This window comes from Rhinolophus sinicus, linkage group LG01, assembly GCF_036562045.2.
Source record: "Rhinolophus sinicus isolate RSC01 linkage group LG01, ASM3656204v1, whole genome shotgun sequence".
In the NCBI taxonomy this organism is placed as follows: Eukaryota; Metazoa; Chordata; class Mammalia; order Chiroptera; family Rhinolophidae; genus Rhinolophus; species Rhinolophus sinicus.
In genome coordinates this window covers 7,314,554-7,327,873 of record NC_133751.1, presented here as the reverse complement: position 1 = coordinate 7,327,873, position 13,320 = coordinate 7,314,554, and the positions used below count along the sequence as shown (strand labels likewise).

The following is a 13,320-nucleotide window of genomic DNA, read 5'->3' as shown; positions in this document are numbered from 1 at the left end:
CGCCCCCGCCGCGGTCCCTCCCCCCGCCCCCTCCCTGGGCCCCAGCGGCCCACTGCTCCGCCCGAAGGCGGGTCCGCCATAAACAAACGCGGCTCCGTCGCACGTGGACGGCGGAGCTGCTGTACCTCCCGACAGATCTCGGGCTCCGGGAGCCGCGTCTCCAGGCGCAGGGAAACCAGGCAGGGCAGGAGAGCGCGCCCGGCCCGGCCCCTGCCGCGTCCGCCCCGGCTCCGCTCCTCTCCTCTCCCGCTCCATGGCTCCGCGGCCGCCGCCGCCCACGCCGCCCTCCAGTTCGGAGGGGCCTCGGGGCAGCGGGTACGAACACTCGGTCAAGGACTAAACTGCACAGCCGACTCCTCGCCGGCCCCTCTCCATCCCCTACCGAGAGCAGAGGCGCGGGAGAAGCAGGAAGGAAGGAAGAGCGGGAAGAAACGAGTGGGAAGTCGGGGCTCTGGTCGCCGCGGGACAGTCCAGCCGGGAGGAGGCTGCGCCCGGGGCGGCGTCGCTGGGTGGCACCGAGCTCCGGGGCTGCGGCTGCGGAGAGGCGTTCCACGGTGCTTCAGGCCGGCCCCGCGCACCTGCCCGCGGCCCGCGGCCCAGACCCTCCTGGCCCTCGGTGCCCCTTTCCCCCAAAGCCACCGCTGCAGCCGGAGCGGGGCTCCGCGGGCCTGGAGCACGTCCGGGTCTAATATGCCCGGAGCCGAGGCGCGATGAAGGAGAAGTCCAAGAATGCAGCCAAGACCAGGAGGGAGAAGGAAAATGGCGAGTTTTATGAGTTGGCCAAGCTGCTCCCGCTGCCATCGGCCATCACCTCGCAGCTGGACAAGGCGTCCATCATTCGACTCACCACGAGCTACCTGAAAATGCGCGCCGTTTTTCCCGAAGGTGAGGTAGCAGTGGGCGGCTGGGAGCGCTGGGCAGCCCGGAGGCCTTGGCTCCAGACTGGAGCTGGAGCTGGCCCCGAGGGGCCACCTCAGCCTCCCGGGCAGTGCCAGGTTGTCCTGGGGAGCCCGCACTCGGGGGGGCTTTAGCTCCTGCTCGAGAGAGGGGCCAGGGCCTTGGAGCCCTGGAGACCAGACCATCTCCTGGCCCAAGGCTGGGCTGGGACGAACCAAGAATTATTCAACGAGAGTGCTAGTCCATTCTGGCTGACCTTCTTTTCTTTTTTCATTCTTTAACTCTCTCTTTTACTTTTTCTTCCTTCATTTCTATCTATTTTTCTGTGGAGGGGAAGCATGTGCACCCCTGTGTGGGGTGAAGAACGCTTGTTGCTCCCAGCTGGGAGAGAGTGGAGTGCACCAGAGCCTGGATTCTGCAGGCCCCAGCCTGGAGCAGAGCACTTGTGGGGGGCCTGGCCTCCGACTGGGGCATCTCAGACCGCCTCTTCTCAGCTTGCCTCCCTTGGGGCTGGGACTTGGGCGGTCAGGATAGGAGAGAGGGTGAGTTGGTGAGCCCAGACTGGGCAGGAGAGGGAGAAATAATTAGTTCAAAAATGGCAGGCAGGCCTAACTACAGTCTTTTTTTCTGGATTGGAATTATAAACCCGGAGGGGCAGGTGCTATGGTGGGCAAGGGTCTCCGGGACCCACGGGGCCAGCAGACTTGCAGTGGTAAGAAGTGGTGGGGTGCTTGGACTGGCATTCCCTGCCAGCACTCGGCCTGTGGGTGACCGTGGCAGCCAGGCTGGGCGCCTCTGAGCAGCAGGGCTGGGGGAGGCCTGGTCACCACAGTATTTGCTTTTGGTGTCCCGGTGATTTTGAACCAATCTCCTTGCAGCGTATCTGTCCCCTACCAGGGTCACTGTGGCCTGGTGCCAGAGATTGTGACACTTGGCCTGATGGGTGCCCCAAGACCTCCTGGCCAAGGATCCATGAGGGCTGCTGCGTTGGCCTCTGGAGCTCCAGAAGCTGGCTCAGGAGTAGTGAGACAGCATCAGCTGCAGGGTACCGGAGGGTCTCTGCCGTGAAGCTACAGGTGTCCCTCTCCCGGGAGGAGGGGAGACTCCATTAAGGCAATTCCCCAGCCAGGTGATCAACCCAAAGTCCGTAAGCTCAACATTTTGCAGGTGGCAGTGCTAAGCCTGTTATTTGTAATCGTCTCTGGGGCTGGAGCTGCACTTTACACCACGTCCCCAGTGGAGCAGGGGGCGGGGGGCTATCTGCCAGCGCAACCTCCAGCTCTGCAGCGTGGCTGGGCTGGCTGGTGAGCCGAGGGTGCCAGAAGTTGTGGCCCGGGCTCTCCTGTGCCTCTCAGCTGGGCCGTACAACCTTTGGGCGCTTTCCTTCTGGTAGCAGGAGCCCGTGACCTGCCGGCTAGAGCCCAGCACACATTCTTTCCCTTTCCATCCCTCATCACCTAAGGTGCCCCCTCCTCCAACCCCTTTCGCTGGAAGCTGTCCTCCAGTGGTCACTATTTATCTGCCCAAGGGTGACACCTCCACTGGAGAAGCAGAGATGATTCCTTTGCAGCTGAAGGTTCAGTGAAAATTAAAAGAGAATTAGGTTTGATACTGGCCAAATCTTTCCCATCCGGGAAGGAGTGGTGGTAAGTGGTTTGTTCCCATGAGCTGTTTCTTTGTCCAAATGGTACAAAGCAGGTGTGGACCGGATAGGACACCCACCTCAGCCCGCCCCAATTGGAAATAAAAATGAACGAACGAAAAAATGATCCGAAGATTACATGATTTGCAGCCAGTGATTTCAAATAAGCCAGAAATTAGAAAGGGAGGTCTGGAGAAAGAGGGCTAATTGTAAGCCATATGTTGTTTGGGGGATTTCCAGGAAAGCCTGCTGAAAATTGGGAACTGGTGGGTGTACTGCTTCTGCAGATATTTAAACTGGGTCTGTGCGTTCTAGCTCTGGAAAGCGAGTCTCCAGGCGTGTGGGCCCAGAATTGCTTGGCTCAGAGCCTGTTGCAGGAGGGCTGGCTGGGGGTACAGGCCCTGAGCACCAGGCCCCTGTACTTTGAGTGGCCTGGTTGAGGGGCCGCCTATGTGTCTGCGGGAGTGACCATTGAGGTTGGAACTCTGGGAAGGTCTGAGAGGAAGCTGTTTGGCCCTGGAGTTTTGGAAATGGCCCTGAACCTGTGGGAAGTCGGTCGATAGGGGACCGGGAGGAGGTGGTGGTCCCGGGCTGGCTGTCCCCAGACGCTGGAGCAGGGAGTGGGAGCTGTGGCCTGGAGGGGTGGACAGACAACCTCTGGATTCTTCTTTGTGCTCAGAGGCCTCTGGCCTGTAGCTCTCGCGGGCAGCAGCACCGTTTCCAACTAAAGCAGTCTTGGGGCAAGAATTGCGAAGCCGGGTGCTGGGAGAGGAGAAAGATACATATAGAAAGAGCTCAATTATGTAAAATTATTTGCTCGCCCCTCTGGTAGCTCCCAAGGGCGGGGCGCGGAAGCGGACCCGTAATTGATTTAACCTGTTCTCCGGGACGCGGGTCTGCGCTGGGTGATGTGTTATGGGATTGGGATGGGGTCTGGGAGAAACGCCAGAGTCGGGACGCGAGCATTAGGCAGGTTTTAGGGACAAGGCGGTCCTGGGCAGCGGCCGGAACTCCCAAATCTGCCGGGTTCTTGCCCGCGGATGGAATCGATGTGCCAAGTGCCGCCTCACTATTCCATAGCCCCGGAACAGGCGGGATCCCTGGGTGAAGAAGGAGCTAGGATTTGGGGCATCAGAAAAAGAAGGAAGCACAGGGATCACCAGACTAGCCCTTCACACTTGAAGAAACTGAGGCCAGAGAGGAGTGGGTCTTCTTGTCCCACACCCAGGGCAAGAGCAAGCAGTGGCTGTGGTGGCAGCCTTTGTGCCGCCTGCTCTCCTGCTGTGCAGCAGCACGCCCCACCTCCCCCATCTCCCTTCATCCAGAGCCTGTCTGAGACAGGAGGAGAGAAAGAAGAGCCACCCAGGAGTCCCTCGCAGGGGCAGAGAAAGGCGCCCGGAGCCAAGGTGGACACACTCCAGCCTCGGCCAGTCTGTAGGCTTGGGGCTGCTGGAAAGTTTTACAGCCTTTCAAGGCTCTGCTCTGTCAAGCTGCCCCGCTAGACCCCAGTTTCCTTGTCTGTAAAATGGGCCCATTAGCAACTCTATGGCTGTGCAGGATTCCTGGGATCATTGTGAGGGCTCCGGAGGTGCAGGTGAAAATCTAAGTATTCTTCAGCCAGTCATTCCATCCTGGGAGCTCACAATGTTTCCCCGCCAGATTTGACTTCCACAGTGAGTGTCTCACTTGGGGACCTCTGGGACTCAGTGCCCAGGCTGGAAGACCCGCTGTTTCCTGGACTCCCACGTTTTTTTCCCCTTTAACAGCGAACTAAGAAGTGGGAGGTAGATGGGTAGAAAAGAGGGCAGGCGAGCAAGTCTACCTTGGGAAGTAGACTCAGAATCGAACACTTAGTGAGCTAACAGGTAGTTGGGAAGGCCGGGTACACACACGGCTGAGGGAAGCCTGCCATCTTTGTAGTGTGGCGTTCCCTTTAGAGGTGGGGGCACTTTGGAAACACAGAACCCCCTGGGTGGGCAAACTCTGCTGCTTTCTGGCCACAACTGCATGGTGACCACCCCAGGCAGGACACAGGGCAAGTTCACCATCCGGTGGTCTACACTGGACTTCAGAAGGTGGGAGAGATTCAGGGCTGCAGGAGCTCCAAGGCCCGGGTCGAGGGTTAGGCCCCTTCCTGAGAGTAGTGTAGGATTTGAGTGCTCAGCAGAGGAGCAGAGCATGGAGTTTTCCGAGGGCCCTTGCATACAAAAGGCTGGTAGGAGCAACTGACCAGAGATCCCACTTCAGGAATGGAGTTGGAAACTGAGGCTGACTTTGGAAAGGAGAACAGAGCCCCCCTTCCCACACTCCCAGACCTGAAGACTCAAGACAGGTGTGGGTGAAAGATGGGGAAGGGCCTGGAACATTTATTACAGTCATTTAATTAAAAGAAGTGAAGACATCATTCATATATAACAAGCAGTGGGGTTGGAGGCCTGAATTATTCCAGTGGCGGGATTTGTCTGAGTGTAGATTCAGGGAGGGCCTCCCCTGCAAACACACACACACACACACACACACAGATACACACACACACACACACACACACACACACCCTAGCACCATGGGGATGAGGGGCTGTCCTAGAAATTGTCAGAATTGAAACGCTTTGATTTAGAGGGTTTGATGAGGACAGACATCTGTAGTCAGAGGTGGGAGTACAAGTCTTTTCTGTGCTGCAGCCCGAAATAATGTAGATTTTTAAAAGTTAGATTTATCTTTTAGAATAATGTGGATTTTTGCACCCTCTCCCATCTCTACTTGGAAGCCTGCCAGGCTGTGCTCCCGAGTCCAGAAGGGCAAGCTCACAGTTGCAGAGCTTGTGAAGGGAGCTTTCGAAGGGGCAGTGGCGAAGGGAGATCCAGGGATGCGGAACCCTGACGGCTCCAGGCGAGGACCTGGAGAGCGCGCGCCGCAGATTCAGTCCCCGGGGACCAGCGCCCAGGACCCGGCCCTGGGGCGCGCCAAGGCGCGGGAAGGAAGCCGGGTCCCGGCGCGCTGTGTAGTCGCTGAGGCTCCACCTCATCCTTCAAGATCTACGCATCATTCATTTGGGCTGCGGGGGCCTTGCGTCAGTTGTCCGAGCACCGACAGCACTGGCTAGCGGCCCGGCAGGGCCAGGCTGGAAGCCCCCTCCATTCCTGCGCCCACTGGCCGCAAGGCCTTCTTGAGGCGCTCTACCTACAAATCCCTCACACTCCCTCCCCCGGGCCGCTTTGGAAAAGGGCGCAAGGGTGGGCCTTCCAGGGACCCGGGAGAGAACGAAGCATTCCCAGGCGGCAGAAGGACTGAAGTGCGCAGAGGGGCCCTGGGACCGTGACGACTTCCGAGGGTCCGGAGTCGAGGCAGGAGGCTTAGAGGCGCCAGCTCTGGACTCTTCTAGAACCGTGAGGTGGGGGGAACAATCTCTACAACGTCGCACAGGCTCACAGCCCGGTAGCCCGGAAAAGAGCCCCCTGAGCCTGTCGCCCTGTGGGTGGTCATGCGCTGAATTCTGGGTGGCAAACGCCCGTCTTGTGTGACAGGCGTTAGACGCTGGCTCCTTTGTATGGGGAGAGGAGAGATTGCAGTGGGGAAGAGGGCTGAGCAGCCAGCCAGTCCTTACTTCCCCACTGCCCCACACACCCTTCTTGATTTTGGAGTGGTTTGCAATCAGGAAGTGTGACCTTGGGTCCTGAGATGGCCCACAACGTGCGAGAGGCCACACTCCCCACTAACACACCCTCTCCCCAGAAGAGAGGGAGTAATTGGGGGTCAAGAGACAGAGGAGGCAGCTGGAGGCAGGGAACGAACGAGTGGGAGAGCACAAGAAGGCTGGACCAAGGTGGTGGCAGCTACAGCAAGCACAGAGGCCTTCCGAGAGAATGGCCTGTGCGCTTAGCTCGTTTAATCTCCCAACAACCCCATTTTAGAGGTGAGAAATAAAGGTTGGCAGTCAGTGCACTTGCTGGAGATCAGACCATCCAGACTGGCCCAGCTGGCGTCTCAAATACAGGAAGGGGAGACAGGAGGAGGAGAGACCCCTGCGTGTCCCCGAGGTGGTGGGGGGCTCCAGAGGGTCTGTCCCAGTTTTTCACAGTCCCAGAGCCAGTTTTCCATGGAAGGGTTGGGGCACATGCCATTTAATTATCGTAAGATCCCTATGAGCAGTGTTTTTGTTACTGGTTTAGATACCGAAGGCTGCGCTCCGGGAGGTGTGAGAGCTGCTACATAGCCATCCTGGGAGTTATTATCAAAAGTCCAGATTCTTTCTCCAGGGCAGGACTCATTGGTCACTGGCCATAGTGAGTGGTGCTCCTGGGTCCAGAGGAAAGAGCAAAGGAGCTGCCTCCTTTAGGTCTCAACTCATGTGTCCCCTCATCTGAGAAGGACGACACTACTTCACAGTGAGGGCACCCCTCTACTAAGTCCCCTTCCCTGGGAAATTGTCTTATTTGTGTGGTCCCATATTTAGATAGCTTCTGTGGCAGGAGGGCCTGGTAGAGTTTAAACTGAACAGCAAGCTGAGTGTGAGTACCAAGGTGTAGGCACCCACAAATCCTGGAAGGTAGAGAGGGAAAGGGTATATCTGGCTCCTTTATCCTCTGACATAGTGGCTGACCTTCCCCCGCCCCCACCTGGCCATCTGCATTCCCAGTAGCAGGGAGTCACCAACAGATTCCTCTGCTGACACGAGTAGGGCAAGTGGGATTCCCAAGCCCCTGTGGCTGCAGGGCAGCCAATAAATTGGGGGCTCCCAGGATCAGGCAGGGCAGACTGCCAATAGCTGGTACCCTGGAGGAGCTGAACCTAGTCTTTTCTTACACCCCTCCCCTGGTTTTTCAAACAAATAAAGCCCTGTGTTAGGTCGAGATAAGGGCCACATGCACAGTGCCTCACTTTTTCTTTTTCGGGAGTATATATAGCTCACAGTACCAAGATGATTTTTTTGGTTAAAAACCCTATTTTATTTAATCTTTGTGTTCAGCCCAAAGTAGCTTTTATGGGCTGAATAAAAAGGCCTCATGCACAGCAGTTTCTAATGGAAGAGCTGGCAGCGCCATCCACGCGAATGACATGACACAGGGGCAGGGATGCTTGAGGGGAACCTCTCACCATCCCCGCCACCTCCCATTAGGTCAGGAAGGAACGTTCGGATCAAATCTTCTCTGGAAAAATGGAGGCTTCAGGAGATCACAGGAAAAATTATATTAATAATGTAAGAGAACAGGCACTCTGGAAGTATCTGGGTATTTGAATTACATGGAATATTGTCCCATGGACCCACTGCACTTTTGCATGTGAGGCCAGAGCCTTTAGCAAGGCTTTTAGGAGAGCCAAGCAGGGGAGTCTGGTCTGGGGGTCATTCCCAAAGGTGCAGATTTCCTCAGGCCGCTAGACAGGGGCCCTACAATAAGCCAAGACCAGGAGGCCATGCTCACTTTCCCCACTGAGCCAGGCCAGGGTGGTTTGGGCCAAACCTGCAAAAGCATCCAAGAGTAGGGTGAAGGACAGTTACCAGGGTGTACCTGTCCATTTTCGGAAATCAGAATTCCTGGGTATTTATTAAATTATTTCTTCCTTCACGCCTCAGGGCTTTTACATTTTGGTTCTTCCCGTTTCTGGTCAATGGAATACCCTTGGCCACTGCCAAGCGTGCTCTCTGAGTGTTGGGAATGACGACCTCCCCGTCAGAGCCAATGGCCTGCTATTATGGTCGCTGTGGTTATCCTTGCCAGAGGGAGCCCGGTGGGCAATGAGTTCCTGAGGTTCAAGAGGTGCCTCTGTCCCCGCGGTGGAGGCTTAGGTGCTGCGATCACATCTGGGGGATTGGGATATGTGAAAATTAGCCACTTCCTTCTGGGGAGGCCAGGATAAGCCCCTAATTCCTAGAGCCCAGGATGAGAAATTAAAGCTCATCCCTTTTTAGTTGTCCAACAGAGTTGGCAGAGAGATGTCTCCAAAGCCCCAGGGCCCTCACGTGCTCTGGGCCAGTGCGGCTCCCTCGAGCTGGTGCATTGCCTACCTCCTGGGGTCATCAGAAGCCACGGGGTCATCAGAGGCCACCAGAAGCCACGGAGGCCGGGCTCCTGCAGGGACAGTGGGGAGACCCAAGGTTTCTGCGCAGTGACTCTCAGCACTCCGTCGCTGCCACCCTTCGAGGGGCTTTGTGGTCCCAGGAATCGTCCCCGAATTAGCCGTGGCTGGGCGAGTTTCCTCGCCCCGAGTGCTGGCCTCTGGCCCCGCGGCGCGCAGCGGGCAGGGGGCCGGTCTGGCCTGCAGTTCACCAGGGAGGAGGCAGACGCGGCAGCAGGGCCCACAGCCGACCACCCGGCACCTGTGGCGCCTGAGGGTGGGCGGCGCTCGAGTGGGCCTGGAGTCTGGGGGCGCGTTTTTCACGAAGGGGAATGGGGCTCAGGCTGAAACAGCGGTCACTGGCCTTCGCCACCTCTCGCCTGCGGCCGCAACCCTAACTGGAGGATAGCTGGCCAGGCCCCAGCGGAAGGACTCCAGGAACCGACTGTGGGTTCTATCAGGTGGCGCTTAGCGCCGCCACTTCACCTGGTTTTCCTACTTCCTCCCGAGCCCGCGGAGGAAAGCCTGGGACCTCCGGGGTCATAGCCGCTGAGCCAAGGGCGCAGGAAAGGGAGGCTCTGCTGGACAGGGCGACCTTTCCGTGGGTGCGCTTTCTCAATACTGGTGGCCTTCGTGGAAGCGATGGGGAGAAGCAGGAGGCCTTGGGGAGCAGTTAGGAAACGGAGGGGCGGGAGAACCCCAAATATGTGACAACAGACACCTCCCAGTTACTGCCGAGTATAGAGGGGGCTCTCACCGCCTTTGTCTCATCCCCTCCGGCCGGTAGCGCGTTTGGAATTTGCCCTTGGAAAGCCCCCAGGTAAACCGTTCCCAGGCTGAAACTCTTGGATTGGAAGCCGGGACGGCGCACCCGGGGCGCCTGTGCGGGCTGCGGAGCCCGAGGGGAGTTCTGTGAGGTTGAAAAAGACCTTCCTTCCTTCCTAACTTCCTTCCTTCCTTTTTTTTTTTTTTTTTTCTTTTTTTTTTTTTAAAGCAGGAAAAGCTGCCACCTGGACGGCGAGGGCTTTTCGTCTGGGCTTCTCCGTCTTTGAGAAAATGCATAGTTGCGGGCGATGCGGGGCAAAAGAGGGAGGGTTCTTGGGGAAATAGTTATGGGTCAAATCAGTATCCCGGTTTAGCTACGAGGATGGCCGATTTTAAAGCAGATTAGATTACTTTGTGGCGTTTCAAATAAAACGGCAATTTCAGAGCCCTGAGCACGTGGGTGACCTACTCGAGCTTTAGGCCAGGCGGGCTCAGTGCCCGCCGGGGCCCTTAGACCCAAGGTCCCTGCGGGAATTTCTCCTTTGGCCTTTTTCTTTTTAATCGGGGGCAAAAGGGGAAGACGGCGAGGGCACAGATGGCGGCCTGCCGGGCCCGAGGGGGCGGCGAGGGAGGCGCTCGGGACGCCCTGGCGGCCAGGGTGCGGTGTGCGGGGGTTCCTTGCGTCCTGCTCTGCGCTCGGCATCTGGCTGGGCGCTGCGGTTTACAGGTTTGCTTTATTCCCCCATCCAGGTTTAGGAGACGCGTGGGGACAGCCGAGCCGCGCCGGACCCTTGGACAGCGTCGCCAAGGAGCTGGGGTCGCACTTGCTGCAGGTAGGACCGCTGCGCTAGGGGAGGAGCGCCGCGCAGCCAAGGGCGGTGGCTGGCGCATGGGTGGGGCTCCCTTGTGACCCCGCCATTCCGGTCTTGAGGTGTTCCTCCCCAAAGAGCTGCGGATGGATCCAGAGGCCGCTAGGCTGCAGAGGTCGCGGGGAGGTGAGAGGTAGCGCCCAGACCTCCGGGCAAGCGGTTTCCTCCCCCGCTCGCCCCTCTTCTACCTTAAGGGCAGGAACCAGTGTGGACTCGGCTCAAAAAGAACAACTTCGGGCCGACCCCTCTCCTCCCCTGCACCTCGAGACCCTCAGCTCCAGGACTCTCTACCCCACGGCCGAAGGCCGCCCCTGAGTGTGCTCTCCTTTTCCACGTTACTTCCTCCAACAAACTTTTATGGAGCCCTTGCTCTGTGCCAGACGCTGTCCCCCTCTCTGGAGCCAGAGAAGGAGCAATCAGGACACTCTGAGCTAGAGTACGGCAGCTCTAGATGACAATTTTGTGTTTGGAAGGGTTGCAGTAAAGGACAGCATGAATAATGGACTATTAATAGTTGCCATTACTGAGCGTTTACTACGGGCCAGATTCTGTTCTAAATCTTACTGTATCATCTCGCTTCACCACTCACCTGAATGGGTTTTATTTTTAACTCCATTTTTTCAGAGGAGTAAATTGAGGCACTGAGAGGTTAGCAAGATGACTTAGGTCACACAGCAAGCGGTGGAGCCGGGTTCAACCAAAGTGGTCCAGCTCACGACAAGGTGCGGCCTTCGGGGTCACCTGGCTCATGGAGGGAGCCCTTGCTTGGTTTGTGGTCAGCCGCTCAGCGCCGCCATCCGGGAGCCATTCAGCCCGCGGTTGCTAAACACCCCCTGACCTCGGATTTCGCCCCTCAGTGTATGGGGCGCTGGCGGGGTAACCGTGCGCACAACCGGCCAATTTCAAGTCGGTGGCTGGAACTAGATGGGGACAGCAACGCCTCGAGTCTCAGTCTTTCAAATGCCCTTTACAGAACCTCATCAACGACCCGATTCATTCCCCCCTCACGTCATTTGTCTCTGCCATCAAAAAATGCCTACCGAGAGCTATTTTGCATTTCCTCCCTCTATTTCGTGTTTTCTTTAAAAGAAAAAAAAAAGTTGGCGGCAGGACGCAGTGACTTGGGTCAGAGTCAGCCACGAGCTCCACATTTCGAAAAAGCAGATCTTTTCAAAACTCTTTTGCCCCAAATGTCCTAGTGTGATTTATTTTTGAAAATTCGTGCTCTGGGGAAGAGAGAATCCGGGGAACATTGGAAACCTGAAGCTTTTACAATGTAAAGCCAACGGTGCGGCAGCAGAACGGTTGGGTAATGGTGCTTTTGGAGTCCTTCCCGCGCTCCCTGCACTCTCCCCCTCTGCTCACCTCCAGCTCCGTGCACGGTATTTTTTGCTTGTTGCACACTCCTACATATTATAAGTGGCACTAATATCAGGGACAACTAAGTGCCCGCAAACTCCAGGGAAAACCTGGCAGGTAAAGTCAACATTCTCAGGTTCATCCACTGTACATTTCTTTAATTAATTCCGCAGTGTGTGTGTGGATGAGTGTCTTTGCAGTTAATATACAGGCAAGCAAAGCTATGAAGCTATGAAGGCATACCCAACATTTTCCATTAAGAATATTATTTTTAGCTACTGCTGGCAACTTTCAGAATTTGATTATGATAATTTTTCTCTTGTACTCATATGGCTCACTGTCAGTGCTATTTCTTTAATGATTTTGGAGTTAAACAAGAATGCAAAATGTGCCAAAACGTTTATAAGTTTAGAAATTGCTGTATAGTTTATATTTTTGTAACGGAGTTTAGCTGGGAAAATATTTTGTGGCTGAATTAGAAATGTGAAAGTAAGGCTTCTAATCAAGATGTTGATTTCAACCTCAGCGTTGGGAAAGGTAATGATCGGTTAGCTGGCAAAGAATTTTTGCAGCAAAACTGTATTTGAGACAGCAGAATGTAAGGATATCTTTCAAGTTTCACTTCTACTACATTCTTTTTAGGCCCCCCTCCAAAAAGGAGGCAGATTAAAAAAAAAACCAAAGGTAACCTGGTTTCAATTACATGCCGTAAAAATAGAATTTGTGGCCAGAAATTAATTTGGAATATTTTTTATGGGGGCAGTATTGTGGGTTGTATGGATCTTTCACCAACTTTATTGCTTTTCTTTGGTTCAGGATCTAAAATATGAACGGGTAAATAAAATGCACTTTTCTTTTTCAAAAATAATTTAGTCTTTTTTATCCTTGCCACACATGAATTTAACCAGTACCTTTTTGTTTGTCTTAATTACCTCTTATAATGTTACGTTATTATTTTGAGGGCTAGCCAACTTAGGCAAAATCAGAATATCATTTAGGTAGTTTTACTTTTTCAGAATTCATACTTTTTCTCCTTGAATTTTGCAGAGGTTATTTGATCTCTTGCAAATTCGAAATAATTCTGTAGACATAGTCTATTCAAATAACCTGGTATTTTCTTTTCTGGAGAGTGGTAGTGATCAGAATTTATTATTCAAATGGTACTTACAGGTAACTAGAAAATTGTGGCAAATAAAGCATATGTCGTAGTGGTATAAACACTGCCAATTATGACATAAAATGGTCTATATAGTGGTAGATTGTCCCCTAAGTACCACAGAACTCCGGATTTGTGCTAAGTGCTAACATAACCCCAACAATAAAGCTACTACACTTAAACTGGGTATGATAGGAATTCTCAAATGTTTGGCATGACTTTTGGGATGTGGACGTAAGACTGTTTTTAAAGTGCTTTAAAAGCATTCAAGAGCCTGGTGCGGGAAATAGACCTTGAGTGTTGTGACTTACAGTCCTTATGGCCCGGGGCTCTGTTTTTGCATTTGATAAATATCTGTTGATGATAATATTTTATACGTTCCTCCATCCCAGTGACAGTACAATTATTAGATTTAACTTGAATGTATAATGATCATCTCTTACCTTGACACTTTTTCTTTTCTAGACTTTGGATGGATTTGTTTTTGTGGTAGCATCTGATGGCAAAATCATGTATATATCGGAAACAGCCTCTGTACATTTAGGCTTGTCCCAGGTAGGTAGTACCTATTTTTGTTG

The 13,320-nt window shown here is 54.5% G+C and overlaps 1 protein-coding gene across 1 annotated transcript in view; it reads left to right on the top strand.

Annotated features, from left to right (window-relative positions):
* The first annotated feature begins 86 nt into the window (after positions 1-86).
* SIM2 (SIM bHLH transcription factor 2) overlaps positions 87-13,320 on the top strand; it is a 50,018-nt gene continuing 36,784 nt past the window's right edge. Inside the window, 3 exon segments of the mRNA XM_074325543.1 lie at positions 87-885; positions 10,109-10,191; positions 13,208-13,297. Coding sequence (XP_074181644.1) covers positions 711-885; positions 10,109-10,191; positions 13,208-13,297 — 348 coding nt within the window. The 5' untranslated portion in view covers positions 87-710.